The sequence below is a fragment of the Loxodonta africana genome, chromosome 18, assembly GCF_030014295.1.
Source record: "Loxodonta africana isolate mLoxAfr1 chromosome 18, mLoxAfr1.hap2, whole genome shotgun sequence".
NCBI lineage: Eukaryota > Metazoa > Chordata > Mammalia > Proboscidea > Elephantidae > Loxodonta > Loxodonta africana.
The window spans coordinates 34420905-34442666 of NC_087359.1; the positions used below are offsets into that span (position 1 = coordinate 34420905).

Below are 21762 nucleotides of genomic sequence, written 5' to 3' on the forward strand. Positions count from 1 at the left end.
GCCATATGAAGTTGTTTTGTTTCACCATCTTGTTAAAAAATGTTGGACTTTGGATCGGGATTGCATTTTATCTCTAGATCGCTTTGTGTAGAATTGACATTTTTACAATATTCAGTCTTCCTATCCATGAGCAAGGTATGTTTTTCCACTTACGTAGGTCTCTTTTGGTTTCTTGCAATAGCGTCTTGTAGTTTTCTTTGTATGGGTCTTTTACATCTCTGGTCATATTTATTCCTAAGTATTTTATCTTTTGGGGGGCAATTGTAAATGCTATTGATTTGATGATTTCCTTTCTGAAGTTCTCTTTGTTGGTATAGAGGACTCCAACCGATTTTTGTATGTTTATCTTGTATCCTGATACTTTGCTGAAATCTATTAGTTTCTTGTGAATTCTTTGGGGCTTTCTGTGTATAAGATCATATCATCTGCAAATAGGGATACTTTTACTTCTTCCTTACCAATTTGGATGCCCTTTATTTCTTTTCCTTGCTTTTTGCTCTGGCTAGGACCTCCAGCACAATGTTGAATAAGAGTGGTGATAAATGGCATCCTTGACTGGTTCCTGTTCTCAAGGGGAATGCTTTCAGACTCTCTCCATTTAGGATGATGTTGGCTGTTGGCTTTGTATAAATGCCTTTTCAAATTTGTTGGAGCACCATTTTTCATAGTATATTCGTAATGATTCTTCTAATTTCAGTTGGGTCTGTTGTGATATTGCCCATCTCAAGGAAATGGCCACTCTTGCCAGGATTTTTGCTCCAGAAAGAGAAGCGGGTGCCCACTCAAGGCCCTATGGCAACCCAGCACTCCCACATAACCTCGAGTTCTTGGGACCCTCACCCTTCTCAAAATATAATGCTCAAGTTTTCCTAGCGCAGGGCACTAGCCCCCAAAGGCGGCCTGCGCCCTCGATCTTCCCCCAGTTCCCCCACCCCCGCCTCCCGCCGGGAGGCGACGCCTGCGCAATCGGGTCGCCGGGCGGACGTTGTCCCTGCGCCGCAGAGCAGGCCGCAGCGCAATGGCTGACGAGGTAAGGCGGGAAGGAGCATCCGGGGTGGGGCGGCCCCCGACCCCCGGGGCGCTCCGAGGCCTCTAGCGGGCCGCTTCGGTCCTGTCGCGCCACCCCGGCCTGTATCCGCCCCAAGCTCCGCTGGAGCCCTCTGCCCCCTTGCGCACCCCGGCCCGGCCTCGCAGGGGTGCTCAGCGAGTCCAGGGCTCCCCTTTGGCCCCAGCCGGTGCCGGGGTCAGCTGTTCTCTCGGGTCTCGGGACAGGTGAGCACCCTGATGAAGTCCACGGTCCTAATGCGGCAGCCCGAGCGGGTGCAGGAGATCGTCGGCGCACTCCGCAGGGGCGGGGGAGACCGGTTGCAGGTACCGCGGGGGGCGGGGGGTGGCAGAGGTTGGGCCGGGTCGGGGGCCGGCCGGGGGGGCTTCCTGCCCGGTTGTTTTCTGTCTCTGTTGCTGAAACCTGCAAGCCCTCTGCCCCTAGAAATGGCCAGGGATCTGAGGACAAGCTGGCTGGTCGCCTGTTTTGCCTTGGGGGAAGAGTCCCACCTGGCCTAAAACCTGATTTCAAATTTCTGAATAAGGTCACGCTGCTTCTCTAGTTAAGACAGAAAGCACCTCATACCAATACCTGGGACCTTATCTTCCACACTAGCCCTGGCCAGCCATTCTCCAAGAAAAGTTGCAGATGTAGAGCTGGGCCATAAAGGTGGAGGCACCCTGGAAGGACTGTGTGGTATTGAGATGGGTGCTAGTGAGTCAGAGGCTTCCTGATTCTTCAGCATGCCTCCACACTGGAGAGACTGGGCCCTCCTCAGCACTCACATGTACTCACTAGGATCATTTTTCCCTGTCCCTCTTGAGCCATCCCTCTCCAACTCCCTCCAGGATTAGGCCAGGCCAGGACAGAAGGAACCTATCTGGGCATCATCTCCCTTTTGCATTTTAGGTAATTTCTGATTTTGACATGACCTTGAGCAGGTTTGCATATAACGGCAAGCGGTGTCCTTCTTCTCACAGTAAGTCATACTAACTTGCCTTGTTGGGCTTGACAAAATGATGGCTTCTGAGGAGCTAGTAACAGGAATTTTATGTTTTTCCAGATATTCTGGATAACAGCAAGATCATCAGTGAAGAGTGCCAGAAAGAGGTGGGTTACTCCCCTTCTTTGCTCAGAGATGACTGTCATATACCACTTCAAAGAGTTCCTGGTTAGGACCACAGATTCCAGAATAAAGACATTAGAAGATTAACATTCTTCTATTGTTACCGGTAATGCTCAGCTTTTCCTTTTGGCCAAGACGTGTAATGATTGATGGTGGGAATATGGACGTTATTCTTACTGTTAGCTATGGAGTTTACAAGAGACTTTAACATGACATTATTTAATTCTCCCTGCAACTCTAGGAGGTGGGTAGAAGTATTCATTTTTTTTCTTTAAATTATCCTACCTTTAAAAATTTGAATGCAGTTAACTTAGAAAAGAAAGAAATATTTTTATGAAACCATGAGTTTGATGGACTAGTTTTCCTTTTGTGACATATATTAAAATGACTCTTGAAGTATTAAAGCAAAAAATTTGTTCATCCATGTACCATCTAAAATCATCTTGCCTAAAGGTCATGGAAGCCCCATAGACACATCCAAACTCCCTGAGGGACCAATTACTGGGCTGAGGACTGTGGGGAACATGGTCTTGGGGACCATCTAGCTCAATTGGCATAACATAGCTTTTGAAAAAAATGTTCTACATTCTACTTTGCTGAGTAGCGTTTGGGGTCTTAAAAGCCTGTGATTGGCCATCTAAGATACTCTGTTGGTCTCACCCCTTTGGGAGCAAGGGAGAATGAAGAAAACCGAAGACACAAGGGAAAGATTAGCCCAAAGGACTAATGGATCACAACTACCATGGCCTTCACCAGACTGAGTTCAGTACAACTAGATGGTGCCCGGCTACCACCACTGACTGCTCTGACAGGGAGCACAATAGAGAGTCCCGGACAGAGCTAGAGAAAAATGTAGAACAAAATTCTAACTCCCAAAGAAAGACCAGACTTACAGGTCTGACAGAGACTGGAGAAACCCCAAGAGCATGGCCCCTGGACACCCTTGTAGCTCAGTAATGAAGTCACCCCTGAGGTTCGCCCTTTAGCCAAAGATTAGATAGGCCCATAAAACAAAACAACACTAAAGGGACACATCAGCCCAGGGACAAGGACTAGAAGGCAGGAGGGGACAGGAAAGCTAGTAATAGAGAACCCAAGGTTGAGAAGGAAGAGTGTTGACATGTTGTGGGGTTGTTAAACGATGTCATAAAACAATATATGTGCTAATTGTTTAATGAACAGCTAGTTCTGTCAACCTTCATCTAAAGTACAATTTTAAAAAAAAAGTACCGTTAAAAAAAAGAAATCATCTTGCCTATCACCTGAGACAGTGGCCCAGATTTTGGGAAACAGATCAGCTCTGGCTGATTAATTGGTTCTTGATGGTTCTTGCTGGTTAAACCCGGATAACTGAGCTAATTTGTAACAACAACAAATTCTAGTAACTCTCTTCTCTGAGTGTAAAAGCTCCTTATATTGTTGACTCTCTTAGACCTCACTCTCTCAGGGTGAGTACAAAGGAATGACCAGCTCTATAGATCCAGTCACTCCCTGGACTTTATCAAATGGGTTAGTGTGAACCTGTTGACTAGTTATGGTTGAAGATGACGGGAGAGAAGAAACTTGACTCTTGTAAGTCGTGTGTCCACAAATGAGAACTTCAAGAAAACTTATACTTTCTCACCTGAAGTTACTTCTTCTAAGTGATTTTTTTTTTAAATGTTAAACTATAGGACTTTGGTGGGGAAAACTTGACATGGACTAATGGCTTTTCTCTTCATGTGGATGTCCCAGCTAAAGGTGCTACTTCACCATTATTACCCAATTGAGATCGATCCAAACCGGACCGCCAGAGAGAAGATACCTCATATGGTGGAATGGTAAGTAATGGTGGTGAAGAAAAGCTCCTGAGTCCTTCAGATGGATTGGAGTGGGGCTGGGGGAGCTGTGAGTTTTAATGAGATGAGAGGCTTCCCTTACCTTATGGAGGGCATACTGAATGCCATTAGCCCAGCTATTAGAACAAACTACCCAGAGACACCCAGGGCTAATTATGGCTGCTGCCAGAGTAGGGGTCCTCAAAGAATCCTTGGGTTAAGTTTGAGGCTCCTGGGTTTCAGGGAATAAGTACATTGGGGAAGTAACCCTCCCATAGAAACCAGCATCACTGTACAGAGCCCCACTTCTCTAGAGGGTATGGGTCATGGAGGAGGAGATACAGAAGAGCTTTGATTTAAGCGGTTAAGTCACTCGCCTCTTGTCTCTCTGTTGTTTTGTTTTTCAACCTCTTCCTTTTAAGGACAGCCTTAGTCCTTCAGGAAATGGTTCTGTGAGAAGGATGAGGCCTCCATTGTCAATACCTGCAGAGGGTTCTTGGCTCCATAAAAGGAAAGGATACTTTACTTCCTTCAGTGATTTGAATTTGGGGCTTTGTGGGATATCTGCTTCTAGGTGGACCAAAGCTCATGATCTTCTATGCCAGCAGAAAATTCAGAAGGTTCAGATTGCCCAGATGGTGAGAGAGTCCGATGCAATGCTTAGGTAAGCTTCGTGCTCTGGAAAACATTTATGCCAGGTTATTTGAAACTGTTATGCTTACAGATGAGGCTGGGGAGAAGTGGCAAGGATAAGTTACTGGGAGCGTCAGAAGGGACATGGCAACATGAGCAACTGATATGAAAAGATCTTGCTTTTGCTCTCTGGATACAACTAAAGGATTTTCTACCCTGGGGTGCTTCCTAGGAGGCAGTCTGCTGGTTGTGGATGTAGTGTGAGTCTGACCAGGGCTTCATCTGAAATGGAGTCTAGCTCATTTTTCACAATGGTGAAAGACTTTGGGGTTCCCAGTGGTGTAAATGGTTAAGGGCTTGACTACTAGCCAAAAGGTTGGCAGTTTGAACCCACCCAGAGACGCCTCGGAAGACAGGCCTGGCGATCTTCTTCTGAAAGGTCACAGCTTTGAAAACTCTATGAGCAGTTCTACACTGCACACGTGGCATCACCATGAGTTGGAATCAATTTGATGGCAACCAACAATAATGACAACATGATGACTGGTGTTCTTTACTGAGACCTGGTCGTTGGCTAGGCTGGGACCCTGGATCGTCGGTGACCTTCACTGAGCAGCTCTCCCTGCAGGGCCCTCTTCTGGAGGAGGATGGGGCACATAGAGGAAGTTATTGGCAAGGGCTGTCCCCAAGGATTGTGTATCCTAATAAGGGAGAGAGGCTAGTGGGTTATTCCTCAGTGAAGGTGCCCCAGAATGGATGCCTACTCTCTGCCTCAGCAACCTCTGCCCCAGGTATCTGCCCAAGGGAAATGAGTGCATATAACCATTGTACAAGTACAGTGTATACTGTACATTGTATAAAACACATACAAGGTGTTCATAGCAGCTTTATTCATAATAGCTGAAATCTGGAACCATCTCAGTAGGAAAATGGATAGTAACAAAGAATGAACTGCTGGTAAATATAAACCGTGGATTAATCGCACAGACATTATATTGAATGAAATAAGCCAGATACAAAAGAGTAGAGTTAATATGGTTCCCTTTATATGAAGTTCAAGGAAAGACAAAGCTAATCAATGGTGACAGGACATCAGAATGGTTTGGTGGTATTTACTGGGAAAGAACATGAGGGAACCTTGATCTCGGTAGTGGTTACAAGGCTGTAAACATACATAAAATTTAATTGCTATGAACACTTAAAATTAATGCACTTTACCCACTTTCTTGTATGTATTTTAGACCTCAATTAAGAAAATTTTTTTTAATTGGAAAATAAGTAATCCAAGTCGATAAATAACAGCAGAGGCAGTGCTTCTGGTTGTCATTGTGCCGTTTCAGAATTCATTCATTTCTTTTTAGGGAGGGATACAAGATGTTCTTTAACATACTCTACCATAACAACGTTCCCCTTTTCATCTTTTCTGCGGGCGTCGGTGATATCCTGGAAGAAATTATCCGACAGATGAAAGTTTTCCACCCCAACATCCATATTGTGTCTAACTACATGGATTTTGATGAAAATGTGAGCCAAGTCTTGTTTGAGTTGGGAATGGAAGAGGAATGGGAACCATAAGCCAGGGTGCTTGGCTCAGTACATCAACCCTAACTTGGGGAAGGAAGGGAGAAGGAATGCATGCTGGTTTCTTTGCCCTCAGGCAATTATTTTTATTTTACTATTTTGTTGTTTTGACAGCTAAAGACAGGTTACTTTTGAAGGATTCTATCTTTGGTGTTTGGAAGACAGCCAGCTCTCTGCCATGGGGGACCTAGTTTCTGGTAGTTTGTGGGGTATCCCAGCCCCCTTGTCACTGTCATGGGTTATGTGCTATCCTAGGTACTGAAGGGCTTGGCCTTTGACTTGTTATTTCTAGAGCCGGTTGGCTGCTCCAATGCAACCACTTCTGACTTCTTTTCCTTAAACCAATGGCCAGAATTTTTATCATTTTGACCAGAGGTTAAGACATGGACTGCAGCTGAGGGTTAGCATACTTGTAACCCAAACAGCATATATCATGCTTTATACTTTGACCAGAGTAGATGATATTTGATAGACCTTGTTAGTTTAGACCAGGGTTTGGCAAAATTTTTCTGTTAAGGGCCAGGTAGTAAATATTTTAGGCTTTGTGGGTCATACAGTCTCTGTCACAGCTACTGAACTCTGCCATTGTAGTGCACAAAAGCAGCCATAGACAACCAATGAACACGACTGTGTCCTAGTAAAACTACAAAATCAGGGCAAATTTGGCCTACAGGCCATAGTTTTCCTCTAGTTTGGACTGTAGTAAAGTTTTGGCCTTATCTATGGCTTTCAGAATTCCCTTTCCTCTGTGACAGAGACAGTGGAAAACTGGCCATATATGGATCCCTGTAGCTCTTCTGTCTGTCTCTCGTCTTGGTTGTTTAGGGTTTCCTACAGGGATTCAAGGGCCAGCTCATTCACACATACAACAAGAACAGCTCTGTGTGTGAGAACTCCAGTTACTTCCAGCAGTTTCAGGGCAAAACCAACATCCTCCTGCTTGGAGACTCCATGGGAGACCTCACTATGGCCGACGGGATTCCAGATGTGGAGAACATTCTCAAAATTGGCTTCCTAAATGACAAGGTGGGTAGTGGACCGGGGCTTCCTCTCTTTGCGTCTTTCTTCTCCTTCAATCCCTGTAATAAATGCTTATAGAACACCTACGTGCTAGACAAAAAAGTGGTGCAGTCCACACCCCAGGGAAACGCCCGTTAGATTGCATCAGGGATGTGACCTGAGCAAGGGTGTCACCTCCCACCCTAATCCTCTTTAACCACAAGCTGAGATTATGATTTATGACACATAGGAAAATCACAAAATGAAGGACAATGACACAACCCTGGGAATCATGGCCTAACCAAGTTGACACATATTTTGGGGGGACACCATTCAATCCATGACACCAGCTATGTGCTCACCATGTACCATGACACAGGAGTTCAGAGAAAGAGTGATGCTGGGCACCTAATCGTAGCCAGCATTTACTGAGCGCTCACTGTCAGGCTCTGCTCTAAACACTTCACGTACATTAACCCATTTCATCCTTCCAGCAACCCTCCCAGGTAATGACTTTTGTCTTCCCCATTTTACTGATGAGGAAACTGAGGCAAGGAGGCTAACTAATTTAGATCACCTAGCTCAGAAAATGGTGAGGCTGAATACCAGTTCTACTAAATCATACGTTTGAGGCAGTTGCTATGGGAGATGGCAGTATTCCGGATGTGGGTTTATAATGTAGGGAAGGAAAATACAAGGACAGACCAGAGACTGACGGGGAGAACATTATGGCCGTAAAGCAGCAGAAAGTATGGTAAATTTAGAAGGCTGTCAGCCCTTGCCCCCAGCCAGGAGGTGCTGAATTCACCAGAATGCTCGAGCCTTGTAAAAATTCAATCCAGGTAGATTAGAGGTAACATCTGGTTTTTTGGTTTTAATCTTTGTTACTGTCCTTTGACGTTGACCCAAGGAATAATTGGAGCAGTCCGTGCCCATTACCCATTCCTGTCTTCAAAAGGCAGGTGCTTGTAACCTTAAACTCTTCTTGCCTGATTCTTCAGCTGGGGACTTGTGCTCCAGTGCCCTCCTCCCCCAGCCCCAAGGCTTGAGGGAGCAGAGTATTTTGGGACCTCTTGGTTTTCTTCTGTCACCTGGGCCAGGTGGAGGAGAGGCGGGATCGCTACATGGACTCCTATGATATTGTGCTGGAGAAGGATGAGACGCTGGATGTGGTCAACGGGCTGCTGCAGGACATCCTGCGCCAGGGGGACCGGATGGAAATGCAGGGCTCCTGAGCGCACAGGCTGGGGCTGGCCCACGGGCATGAGGAGGAGGGGGCGCCTCACCTGAGGAGCTCCACTGCGAGCGTTGCTCCTGCCTGTGTGTCCAGAGGGAAATCCAGGGCAGCCTGTTGCTGCTGGGCCCGTGCCCCTCCTCCCTCCTTTCCGTTAGCACCTTCCATTGTGTTCACCAGACTTAGGGGTGGACCCACCAGGTGGGAGGGTAGCAGAAGCTTTGGAAATGAACCGTGAACCTGCAGGATGTTAGCACTCTACTGCAGAGGCCTATCTAAGGTATGGCATGTATGGCTTGCGCCACTTGAAGGGGTGGGGTGGGGAGTGGGGGTGGCTCCACTGAGCAGTTTCTATGAACCTGGTATGCCCCAATGTCCTTCCTCGAGCACAGTAGGCACATGCCCCCTCAAGGGGGCAGAGAGGGGCACTTACCCCAGGCACAAGTCCAAGGGCATGCCAAACCAGGGAGGGAATGACATTCTGAGGTACCACAAAATAAAAGGGACCCACAGAAACAGCCAGACAAGACGGGGTAAGGCGTCTCTGCTGACGCTATCAACATCTGCTCATCTTGAAATGGGGAGGGGGGTGCAATCTAGAGATTGCCCTAGGGCACTTGTTGTGGGCCTGCAGGGACAAAATCTCAGTGCTTGCCATAGGTGCTATTTTCCGTAAATATGTCTCTGTGAGGGATCATCTAGTCCAGGAACTTTTGTTTCCTCTGAAATTTTTAAATACCGGAACTTGTTCTTCAAACAACTGTTAACATGTGAAACAAATCAAAATAAAAAAATGAAAAAACAGCTGTTCTGACCCCGGAGGTGTGTGTCTGTGTTGTGGGAGCAGAGCCTGTACCTCTTTGACCCTTGAGGCACAGGAACCTCCAAGAAGCCTCTGAACTCTGCAGAACACAGTTTGAAAACCACCGATTAGCCCAGGAGACCACCTGAGCACAGCCAGAATATATCTGTGGGGATTAGGGTGGCCGGGGTGGAGCTGAAAGTTTCTGACCTGCAATGGTTTGGCTTTATTCTGGGGAAGCTGCTAAGCTTCAAATTCAGTCTGGAATCAGTTGTGTTGAGGCAGCCAAGTCTGTAATCTTAAAGAGGGGCTGTGACCAGGGACCTGAAGAGAGAGCTCTGTACAGTCTCATCTTTGTTTTAAAGTAATTGTTGACCATTCGGTCTCATATAGGTGATTTTCTTTTTCCTAGATTTTTCTTTTTCTTTTATTGTGCTTTAAGTGAAAGTTTACAAATCAGGTCAGTCTCTCATACAAAAACTTACACCTTGCTGTGTAACCCTAGCTGCTGTCCCCCTGATGTAACAACACACTCCTCCTCTCCACCCTGTATTCCCCATGTCCCTTCAACCAGCGCCTGTCCCCCTCTGCCTTCTCATCTCACCTCCAGAGTCTACTTGAGCCAAGAAGCTGGCTCCACCAGTATCATTTTCTGTCTTATGGTCCAGTTCAACCCCTGTCTGAAGAGTTGGCTTCTTTCAGGAATGGTTCCAGTCTTGGACTAACAGAGGTCCGGAGGCCATGACCTTTGGGGTCCCTCCAGTCTCAGTCAGACATTAAGTCTGGTATTTTTATGAGAATTTGAGGTCTGCATCCCACTGTTCTGCTCCATCAGGGATTCTCTGTTGTGTTTCCTGTCAGGGCAGTCATTGGTAGTAGCCAGGCACCATCTGATGGAGTCTCTGGTTTATGTGGCCCTTTCTGTCTCTTGGGCACATATTTACCTTGTGTCTTTGGTGTTCTTCATTCTTTTTGCTCCAGGTGGGTTGAGACCAATTGATGCATCTTAGATAGCCGCTTGCTAGCATTTAAGACCCCAGACTCCATTCACCAAAGTGGGATGCAGCAGGTTTTCTTAATATATTTTGTTATACCAATTGACATATAGGTGATTTTTTAAAGGAGAACAGTACTTAAGGGTGATTTTCATTATTTTTTGAGCTAGTTTGTATTTTATCTTCAAAGTGACCTCAGGGCTTAGTTTCAGTTCAACTTTTTTTTAGGAATTTGAAGGTCTGGTCTACATTTTTCTCCCATTCAATCAGGGTCCATCTATTGTGGCCCTGATTGGAATGGTTGGTAGTGGTAGCTGGGCACCATCTAGTTCTTCTGGTCTCAGGGTAGATGAAACCGTGGTTCTTGTAGACTGTGTTGTAGATTCTCTAGGGCAGTTTTTGAAGGAAAAATTAGAACAAACAGTTCACCTGGCATTTTCTTAGCCTGGCCTCTTTCAGAGAAATCCGTACCCCTCATCTTCTTGTAGAGGATCCCTGGCTGTTGGAAAGTTGTGTTTGTAGGTCTGTAAGGGGAAGGTGATAGGAATGTTAATGATACTGAGTGCCTGCTGTGTGCCAGAACACTCTGGGCGCTCTGAGGCCTGCTGTTTCATTCTCCTAGTGACCCCATGAGCAGGTGTAGTTCTCAGTTTGCAGGTGGCTCAGAAAGGCTGAGTAACTTGCCCACACTCCACAGCTAGAATGAAGATATGAGCAGGAGTGTTTGTGACCAAAGCCCGGGTTTTTTCTTCTGCCTCATGCTGCCTCCACACTGGCCAGCAGGCATTTCACTGCTTCAGTTCAGAGCTGTCCTGTCAGGTTTCTGGGGGGAGGGGGTGGTCACTATCTGAGGCTGGATTTGTAACTACTGTCAAGGCCTTGAGGAACTTTCTGGATGCGTTGGGGTGAGGGAGTGTGACCATGGGAGCATTCATGTCTTGGTGGATCCTGGGCAAGAAGTCCGTGCTTGTGGGGGCGATTCAGTGTGAATCTAGTCCTATCATTTTCCCACTCAAGCACCTGCTTCACGTCCACGGGCCATCCTGTCTGTGGAAGGCTTGGGCCATCTCCCTTGCACTGGCCAGAATCCAGCTAGGTAGGTGAAGGTGGATGGTAAGGCTGGCAGCTGAACTGACTCCTCCCCCAAGACCCTGTGGAGATTTCAACTCAATTACCTCTCCTTCTGGCAAGAGGCAGGTTGGGCAGGTGGTAATCGCCAATGGCCAGGAGCAGGGAGAGGTGGACATGTTGTAGTATTGGAAACCATCCATGTGAAAAGGTGTAATTCAGCCTGTGTGGTTTAATTTAATCTTAGAGCTTTGTGTCTTGTGTTTGGGGTCAAGGGCCTTGTCTTTCCCATTCAACTGCAAGTTTGGGGGACAAGGATCATCTCTCCATGCCTCCCTGCAGGCTCCTCTCCTCTCTGGACACTTATCTCCTCACCCCTCATCCCCAGACCTGGGCTCATTTTCCCCAGTGAGGCCCCCAGGTTAGGCCTGAGGCAGAAAACCTGAGAGAAAAGGCCGAGACCTCAAGGACCCTGCCTCCAGCTGATGAGGTCTTGGGAACAGCCTGGTTCGTCTCATCTTTCTTCCCAAGTCTGTGGCTTTAAAGCAGCCCCCCCCCCCCACCAAAAAAAAAAAAAAAAGACCACATCCTGAGCCTTTTGGTTAATCTTTTATTTGGCACAAAGGAGAAGGATCTGACTCCCACCCCTCAGCCCCAAATGAGCCTCTCAAATTTATCCCAGCACAAAACCCAAGGATTCTATAGCCCTGAAACCCATCTGAAGGAGCCCTTGTGGCACAGTGGTTAAGTGCTCGCTGCTAACTGAAACGCTGGTGGTTTGAACACACTAGCTGCTTCATGGGAGAAAGATGTGGCAGCCTGCTTCTGGAAAGATTACAGCCTTGGAAACCCTATGGGGCAGTTCTACTCTGTCCTGTTGGGTCACTATGAGCCCGAATTGACTCATGGCAAGGGAAGACCCATCTAAGCAGGATTCCTCACACCTCTCCTTCATTTTCTGCCTCTTCCATGGACCCTTCGAGAAAGGAGACTTCTTTAGGGATGAAAGGCCACACAAAGTCCAGCCCTCACCTCCAGCACCCTGGGGTCATCTCACCTCTATTGGATGCAGTGAGGTGGGGGAGTGGACAGGGTGAGGTAGGGTTGCCCTCCGGGAGCCACCCCCTTCCCTAGGAACCAGCCAGAGCTGAGGGAGGGTGATGAGGGGTCTTCCCAGCCCTCATCCACACTCTGGGGGAGCTGCCACAACAGAGGAACGGGGGATGGAGGCAGAGAGTTGGGGAGAGCGAGGGGAGGTGTAAATAACGGGCGAGTCTGGGGGAATAAATCAACTCAGTCTCCTCAGTGTCTGGCAATGTGGTGGGGGTGTGGGTGAGGGGCTAGGCACTGTTCAACCCCTAAAAAAAAAAAAAATTTTTTTTTTTTTTTAATCCCTAGGCTCCACTAATTGTCAGACTGGCTTTCTAACTCCAAAAATCTTTAAGGAGTTTGGGGTTGGAGGATAAAAATGGAATAGAGGTCTGCACTGTGGAATTTAACCTATGGCTACTGGGAAGACCAGCATTGGCTCCTCTGGCAACTTTTTTCATGGCTCCCAGACTTTATCTCGGCAGAGGGGAGTGACTGTTCAAAGGTCAGTCCCACTGCCCACTGTCCCCTAAAACGTGGGCCTCTGCGTTCGAGACCAGGCCTGGGCTTCCTGCCTTTCAGAGCTCCTCATGGACCAGCTCCTGGTCTTCGTCTGACTTCAGCTTGAGTTCCTCAGCGGTGACCTTGCCGTCATGGTTGCGGTCCTGGTTCTGGAACATGTCCCCTATGGTTTTCTCAGGGTCCTGCCCAGGCATGAGGCGTCCTTTGCCTTCATTCACTTGAGCCTTGATGAAGGCGGAAAACTGGGGGAGGGAAGAAGTAAGGGGAAGTGGGGAGTGAGGGTCACAGCTGAGCAACTGCGACCTGGGGAAGGGCCCCCAGGTAGAGACTAGAGAGGCTGGGTATTTTTTTTCAGGCTGCCCCAGCTCCTCCCCCCCGACCTCAGTAAGGACTGGGAGGAGAGGAGCTGGTGCTGGGGTCCTGAGCTGATAGGAGTGGGGCCAGGGTGGAGGTGTGTCATGGGGGAGTCAGCACCAGGCCAGGGCTGCAGGGGACTGGGGTGCACAGGCGCCAGAAGGACAAGGACATTAAGGCACTGTGACTCAGCACAGAGGCAGGGACATGGAAGCCGGGGGTGGCTTAAGCAGGATGGTGGACGTGCACTGCGTTATTGCTCAAGGGCACCATGCAAATGGACTTCCTGGCGGGGGCATGTGCATGGGCATGGAACTCCTCACCCACCTCCTCCGGAGGGACCTCTCCATCTTTGTTGAGGTCCATGTCTTCAAACAGGTTGGCTGGAGGGTCCTCGTGCCACACAAACAGGTAGCCTGTGGGCAGCCCCTCCTCCCGGGACACCAGCTCTACCTCAAACAGCAGCACAGCGCTGCCAGGAACCCCCCGGGCTGAGGGAAGGAGAAGAGAGAAGGAAGGTGTCCTAATCAGACCAGAGTCTGGACTTGACTCCTCAGCCTTCCTCGTCTGCTCCCTGGTCCACAGGCCTCAGTAAGGGGAATTGGGGAGAGAGTGTCCCTCCCCAACTTGGGAGCTGAAGAGAGGGGCATAGGATGTTTACAGAATCATCCTGAAGGGTTTTCTGACTCCTTCCATCAGCCATAGAGGCCCAAGACAAGTAAGTGCAAAGTGGACGGAACACCTGCCAGACCAATCCCTGCCCTCTCACCTCCGCTCTCCCCATGTGCCAGGTGCGGGGGCACCACGAGCTGCCGCCTCTCTCCCACACACATGCCCTGCAGGCCTGTATCCAGGCCTGTGATCACCTTGTTGGCCCCCAGTGTTGCCTCCTGGGGGGCCCCGTAGTCATGGCTGGAGGAGAAAACAATTTCCAGGTTGGCGCCAGCCCGGCCTCTGCCAGTTCACACTCCCTTCTCCCACAAGGGCCAAGATGAGCCCTCGCCTCCCTAGTCCCTCCTCCTGGTGCCCACCCCCCAACACAGCAGTGCCAGGCCTAGCGGAGGAGCAGAGATGAGACTCCCAGTTTCCTCTTGCCACTGCCCCTGAAGCGTGGCCTGGAGGCCTCATCTCTCCCTGCTCGTTTCCCCTCCATGAAGTGGAAGTAGCAGCTCTCCCCCAAGGCTAGTTTCCCCTCCCCTTCCCCTGCGGAGTAAAGAGTTTCATCTCCTGATGCCTCCTGTCTCCCTCACTGAGATGGGGAACCTATGGACGAAGCAAGAGTCTGGAAGCTCCACCAGAGACTTGGGGATTGACGGGGTGGGGAGCAAGAGTCAAGGGTACTGGCAGGAGGACTCCCTCGCCCCTGTCCACCCGCCTGCCCAGCCCTGGCCCTGCCCGGGACCCACGACGAGAAGAGCTTGGTGCCATCCAGCAGAGAGCAGTTGTAGTGGTATCGAACAAAGTCTCCAAGTTTGGAGGTCTCGTTGCAGGCCTCCGGGGGCCGGAAGATTGTCTGGATTTCCACTGGATCTGTAGGGTTGTGGAAGTCGATGACGTGGACATCGAAGATCAGCACAGCGGAGCCAGGGATCTTGTCTCCTGAGGCCAGAATTCAGGAGCAAGTTAGCTCAGAGGTCTAGGAGGGGCTGCCCAGTCTCTAAGCTCTTCCTCACCCTGGGGTTTCAAACCAGGATGGGGTGGGATGTTTGTCCACACAGTCAATTCTTCTAATGTGCTTTTGTTGGTGGTGGGGGGGAGGCGGGGAGCAGGTGGGGCAAGGAGCATTCCAGTTTAGAGAGCCCTTTTACACTCTCCTTGCAAATTCCCTGTAACTGGTGAGCAAAATGATTAGTCCCATTTTATAGGCAAGGAAACTGAGGTGCCAAGCAAAGCTGGCTCTCAAAACTAGATCTCTGCATCCCAGGGCTATGCCGCTGTTTCAGTTCTTCCATACCCATCCTCCCTCCCCTAAGCCAGAAGTCAGCTGTCCTTCCCCGTATGGAAGGGGAGAACTGGGAGGACAAGACGGGACTGCCCCTGGAGAAGATGGATGGAGTCTGTGGCAGGAACTGGGTGGGTGGCCTGATACAGAATGTATATACTTTTATGAGGGAGAGGGGCAGAGCAGTGGCTGGATCCCACCGTGGTGGGGGCGGGGCACAGGCTACACTCGGGGGAGGGTCAGTGAGCGGTTCAGAGGAACTGAGGTGGTGGTGGTGGGAACAACCCTACCGGTTCCATTCTCCCCATAGGCAAGGTGGGGGGGGATGGTGATCCTCCGGCGCTCCCCCATGCAGGCGCCCTGCAGCCCCTGGTCCATCCCGGGGATGATGTAACCCTGCCCGATATAGGTATTGTAGGTGTGGTTGCGGGAGTAGCTGCAATACAAGGTGGGGAGGGCCAGGAAGGGGGGGGTCAAAGGGGCCCCTCCCGCTTCCAGGCAGCTTAGAACCACCCCACAACGGCTGTCTGGGATGACCCCAAACCAAAAAACCAAACCAGCTTCCATTGAGTCAATTCCGACTCACAGCAACCCCGTATGTGCAGAGTAGAACTGTGTTCCATAGGGTTTTCAATGGCTGTGATCTTTTGGAAGTAGATTGCCAGGTCTTTCTCCGGAGGTGCCCCTGGGTGGGTTATAAACTGCCAACCTTTCAGTTGGTAGTCAAGAGCTTAACCATTTTGCCAGCACCTGGTATTTCTCTTCCTGTCCTGGCTTCTTCTGCCCGACCCCCCCAGCCCCACCCACCCTCCTCAGGACTCTCCTGACCTGGAATCAAAGAGGGTGCCATCCATCAGTGAGCCGTTGTAATGATAACGCATGAAGTCCCCAGCCACGGCTCTCCGAACACAGCCAGGGGGCAGCTCCAGCGTCTCCAGCTGGACAGTGTCCTTTGGGTTGTGGACGTCGATCAGCAGGACGTGGAAGACCAGGGAGGCCTGTGGAGGGATCACAGTCCCTGGGGGAGGGATAGGGCTTGAACCATACAAGTAGGGAGCAAAGCGGGGCTCCTTCTCAACTCAGGAAAGCCTGTGTAGGCACCATGCAAAAAGGTGCTGCCCCTGCTCTCCAGAACCCTTTCCTTCCATGGCATCAGTGGCCCTATTTCTTGCTCTCCCTGTGAGGCCTGAGCTGGGTTTTCTTCAGGGGCACTACCAGCTCACACTGAGGCTTTGTGTAAATCACAATAACGCACCTCTTCTTAGCTAGATAGGAAACGCTGGTGGTGGTGTGGTTAAGAGTTATGACTGCTAACCAAAAAGTCAGCAGTCCAAATCTACCAGACGCTCCTCAGAATCCCTATGGGGCAGTTTTATTCTGTTCTACATGGTTGCTATGAGTTGGAATCGACTCGACGGCAACGGATTTTGGTTCTTAGCTAAACAATCACCAAGGGCTAGATTTCATCCCTATTTGCTCCTTGGCTGGGTGCCCCTGTGCAGTGCACAACCTGGACAACTGTATGTGGCAGCCCTGGTTTTCCCTCTTGTGGAGAACCCCCCCTCAGTCCCTGCCTCCCTTTACCATAGCCTTTCTCGCCATAGGCCAGGAATGGAGGGATGACGATCTTCCTTCTCTCTCCAGGACACATGCCCAGCAGCCCCTGGTCCATGCCCTTGATCAGCCAGCCAGAGCCAACGTAGGTGTCATAAGTGCCGCCCCTACTGTAGCTGCCGAGAATGAGGTAGAGATGATATTGTTGGGGGTGGGACAGGCAGGATGGGCCCCACGTTCTCCTCCATATGTCGTAGTCCCCAGCACCTCCGGGCTCCCCTCCAGCCCTTACCTGGAGTCGAAGGCGGTGCCATCCAGCAGTGTGCCATTGTAGTGGTAGCGGACAAAGTCGCCGTCCTGGACCATACGGGGGCAGTGGTGCGGGCGCAGCAAGGTGCTCACTTGTACAGTGTCTGCCTTGTTCCACACATCCAGGAGCACCACATCAAAGTAGAGGGTGGCATCCGGGGGAATGAGCCCCGCTGTGAGGACAAGGGGGTCCCACAGGGTGGGGGTGGACAGGGGGTCCGAGAGTCCTGCTTGGCCTTGCTCCCCACCGCCTCCAATACCCCTTCTTCTTAGCCATTTTTGGATGAGCCCACCCAAAAAACCAAAACCAAACCTGTTGCCATCGAATCACTTCCGATTCACGGCAACCCCATGTGTTAAAGAGTAGAAATGCTCCATAGGGTTTTCTTGGCTGTAATCTTTCCTGCAAGCAGATTGCCAAGCCTTTCTCCCGCAGTGCTGCTGGGTGGGTTTGAAGTGCCAACCCTCAGGTTAGCAGTCCATCACAAACCACTTGTGCCACCCAGGGCCCTCTTATACCCCTTCCTCGCATCCCAGGAGCACAAGACCTAAACTCTAGTTCCAGACATCCCACTCTTCATATTGTGCAGTGTGACGCTGGGCAAGTCACTTGCTTTTCTGAGTTCCAGTTTGCTGACCCAGGGGTCCCTGATTCTGCCTCCTGGTGTCCTCCATCCGCACCCTGTGCCCCTCCTCAGCCCTGCTCACCCAAACCAATGCTGCCATAGCCCAGATGGGGAGGCACGATGAGACGTCGCCTTTCGTTGACACACATGCCCATGAGGCCCCGGTCCATGCCGGTGATGAGGCGCCCCACGCCCACCACAATGGCCACCAAGGTACTTCGGTCATAGCTAGGGGAGGGAAGAGATGAGATACAGTGGCCAAAGCTGTGCACGGTTGCCACATGGTTCCCTCTGCCCATGGTCCATACATGTTCAGGAGGCACACAGACAACATTCACGCACTACTCTCCTTCCTACACCAGTTGTGGGGCCACGTGCTCCTCACCTCCTCTTCACGTCTCCCTCCTAGGTCAGCCATGACCTCCCCACCCCCCTCTTAAGAGGATGGGCTATTACTAAAGGGAAGCCCCCAAGAAGGCCAGGGGCTTTTACTACCCTGGAATGGGGGGCAGGCAGGCCTGTCCGATGCTACTATTTGCTGACAGCAAGGGGGTGTAAGTCCAGCAGGGCAGGGAAGGGGAATATTTATTGAGCATTTACTATATGCCAGATTAGATGCTTGGTATTTTACATTCATTGTCTTATTGAATCTTTTCTCCCATGAAGTAGGCATGATTGTTTTCATTTTTCTTATGAGAAATAATAAAGACTTGAGAGACTAAGTGACTTGCCCAAGGTCACACAGCTAATATGTGGTCTGTTGAACTCCAAAGCCCAGGCTTTTGCCATGGCACACCATTGATTCTCCAAGGAAAGGAAGGAGAAGCAGCATTGGCCGGAAGTGGGGATGGGGATTGGTTTTAAATTTTTTTTAAAAGGCCCATTCTAAAATTGCCATAGCTTTTCTTTTTCTTTTGAGGTACATTTTAAATTTATTTTGAATTTTCAGAAGTTAAGGAAGGGTGGAAAATTTTTATTTTGATCAAAGGAGATCATGGGTTAAGAAAGTTTTCCAGGCTCAACACTGCATGAACCTGGGCCCAGCCAGGCTCCCAGAGTCCCACCAGGCACATCCCCCAACTCCCAACCCTCGTCCCACTCCTAGAGGTCAAGGGCTCTGGCTGTACTCCTGGCTATTGTCTACCAGAAAAACCAAACCCATTGCCATCGGGCCAACTCTGACTCATAATGATCCTATAGGACAGAGTAGAACTGCCCCACAGGGTTTCCAAGGCCGTAATCTTTATGAAAGGAGACTGCCACATCTTTCTCCTGAGGAGCAGCTGGTGGGTTCGAACCGCCAACTCTTCAGTTAGCATCTGCGGGCTTAACCACTGGATCCTTGGCTACTGCCTAGACCTCACTATACCTAAACCACTGAGCTGGTTTCATGTCTGGGTCGCTTCCTTCACAGGAGTTTTTAAGAGTTAAAAATCATCAGGGCATAAGGTCCCACCAGAGACAAAGCTCATGCGTATTGAATCCGCGGACAGCCAGGTGCCTCATGAAGCTCACTTTAGTCATCATCTTTATTATTATTATTAAAAATACTTTTATACATACATACAGAAAAGTGAACATACATAGCTCACTGAATTTTCAGAAGCCAACAAAGCCATTGCAACCAGCATGGCAAACAGAGCATTGCCACCAGCCCAGAAGCCTCTAGTCACTACCTCCTCCCAAGGGTAAGCACTTCTATCACTATAGTTTTGCCTGTTTTTAAATGAAATCATACAGTATATACTCAGTTTCTCGCTTCTTTCACTCAATATTATGTTTGTGGGATTCATTTAAGTTGTCACATTTAATAGTAGACTCTGCATTCTCATTGCTATATAGAATTCCACTGTGTGATCTACCACAATTTATTTATCCATCCAAGTGTTAACGGGTATTCAGGTAGTTTCAATTTGCAGTGATTCCTTCGTTATCTTGTGTGAGTCCTAACATCAGCCTTAGGAAGTAGGTACTGTTTTTATCTCCATTTTTCAGACAAGGAGAAAGTGAACCTTAAAGGGGTAAAACAGTTGTCCACCATAATAGGCAGAGTGGTTTTGAACCCATGGTCTTGGGCTTTGGAGTTCATGTTCTTCCCCAAAATGCTACTTGCCTCCAAAGTCATGTCCACTAATTTATTTGCCATGGGCTGAGCTGTGTTTTGGGGACGGGTCTAAGAGGTACTGACTTCTTTGGGTGTGATATGGGGTTTGTGTGTGGGATGGGAACCCAAAGTTTACCCGAGGCCAGTGCACAGCTCTGTCCTGCCCGCACCAGCCTCAGAGGACCAGAGGTCTGGAGCAGACCAGAGAGATCCGTTTTTCAAACCCCAACGTTAGCAAGATGGGTGATGGCACTGGCCTGGTAGAGCTAAGATGGAGGGAGAGAGGGAGGGAGGAGTTGGGGGAGGGCAGACGGCCTGCAGGACCTGGAGAAGAAGGCAAGAAAACCCTCCAAAAAGCCCAGGGTGGCACGTTCAATCATGTGACATGTAGACAGAGGGCCCCTGCAACCAGCTATGCCCCGCTCTCCATCCTACCGTCTTATTATAATGTGCCCCCTTAACTCCCACCAGCTGCTAACCTCCACCCCCCCTAAAGTTCTCCCTCTTCTCCCAACGCAAAGGTAACTGAAAACAGGGAAAGAACCAGAAAGAGTGTCAGAGTAGTGGGAAGGTAGGGGGTCCCAGGCTGAGACCACTTGAGGATTCCCATGCAGCAGGCACCATTCCCTTCCCCCCAACATTGTAGACAGAATCCCCCACCCTCACCAAAAGCAACGGTAAATGAACAGAGCAGTTCACCTTGATTATCAAGTACCCTGGGAAGTGAGGAGCTTGTGTGAAAGAAATCGGAGTCCTTTGAGAGATAAAGGTTTGTAACGGGGAGTAGGGAGTGTCTTTGGGGAGATGGGTGTCTGGGAGTCCCCAGAGATGCTGTGTTTGGTGTTAGGGGGTCATGGAGTGAGTGCCTGGATGCAGAGCTTAAAAGGGGCAACAGGGGACCCCAGAACTGAAGAAAGGCTGGCAGGGCGCTCAGGAAAGGGGGTGGCGAGTCTGGGGGCGCCAATCATTACCTCGAGTCAAACTTCTTGCCGTCCTCGAAAGTGCCGTTGTAGTGGTACCGCACAAAATCCCCCATCTGCACCTCCCGGGGACAGGCCCTGGGGATGTGGTACCTCTCGATGACCACATCTTCCAGAGGGCCCCCGGCCGGGCTGGCACGGCCCTGCCCCCTCCCCACGGCCTGCACGAGAAGCAGCAGCAACTGCAGCAGGGGGAGCCGGCGGAGGGTGTGCCTGGGGGGGCCCGCGGGGAACATGGTGCCTGGAGCTGGGTCGGCCGGCAGTGAGGACGAACTAGGGAGCTGCCGCGGCCAACCTCCTTTCCCCTTCTTCCCAGAGCTAGCTCCCCCCCTTCCTGTCCTCCCTCCCACCCCCGCCCAAGCTGGTCCACGTGGAATGGGGGCTGGGGACACTGAGCTGGCTGGACAGCGTGGGGTGGGGGGGTGGTGGTGAGGGTAGGACGAGAGGGCAAGGCTGAACGTGTTAGAAACCGAGAAATGCACCACAAAGCACTCCGGCTCCCCCACCGCCAACTCCACCCGGGCCGGGAGATCTGGGGCCCGGCGGGGTAGAGAGGCTCAAGAAAGATGAGAAGTCTGAGCTAACGCCCGAAAAAGGAAAAAAAAAAAAAACACAAAACTTTCAGTGTCTTTTTCCGGATGCCCCGGGTCCTAAAGCCTGGCTGAGGCAGTCCTTGCTGCCTTTGCTGTCACCCCCAAATCTAGGCCTCTCCAGAATAGGAGGAATATCTTAGTGCTTTCCTCACCCCTACTGTCCTCCAACGGAAAGCTTCTCCGGGGAAGAGCTGCTTTGTCCCCGTTTTAAAAGCTGGTCCTCGAGAACTTTGTGACCTGGGGATGGAAACACTGATAACGGAGGGTGTGCAGAGTGAACGAGGTATGAGCCTCCCCGACGTGGGCCATGGGGACACTCAGTGTGAACTCGTCGGGCACTCGGGTGGGGAGCGTGCCGAAGGGGCGCTGTGAGGGGAGACCAGTAGGGG

At 50.2% G+C, this 21762-nt stretch overlaps 2 protein-coding genes across 2 annotated transcripts; one reads left to right on the forward strand and one right to left on the reverse strand.

Annotated features, from left to right (window-relative positions):
- Nucleotides 1-980: 980 nt before the first annotated feature.
- Nucleotides 981-11792, forward strand: NT5C3B (5'-nucleotidase, cytosolic IIIB). Its single transcript, XM_064271088.1, has 9 exons — nucleotides 981-1030; nucleotides 1273-1371; nucleotides 1955-2024; nucleotides 2109-2155; nucleotides 3906-3991; nucleotides 4563-4652; nucleotides 5983-6145; nucleotides 7028-7228; nucleotides 8302-11792. Exons 1-9 carry the CDS (start codon nucleotides 1019-1021, stop codon nucleotides 8434-8436), a joined length of 903 nt encoding a protein of 300 aa, XP_064127158.1. The 5' UTR covers nucleotides 981-1018; the 3' UTR covers nucleotides 8437-11792.
- A 104-nt stretch (nucleotides 11793-11896) lies between these two features.
- Nucleotides 11897-21083, reverse strand: FKBP10 (FKBP prolyl isomerase 10). Its single transcript, XM_003414227.4, has 10 exons — nucleotides 20772-21083; nucleotides 17779-17924; nucleotides 17054-17243; nucleotides 16792-16937; nucleotides 16036-16225; nucleotides 15498-15643; nucleotides 14672-14864; nucleotides 14035-14177; nucleotides 13593-13756; nucleotides 11897-13153 (listed from the first exon to the last, which is right to left on the reverse strand). The coding sequence occupies exons 1-10, from the start codon at nucleotides 21014-21016 to the stop codon at nucleotides 12968-12970; spliced, it is 1749 nt and encodes a 582-aa protein (XP_003414275.1). The 5' UTR covers nucleotides 21017-21083; the 3' UTR covers nucleotides 11897-12967.
- Between the last annotated feature and the right edge of the window lie 679 nt (nucleotides 21084-21762).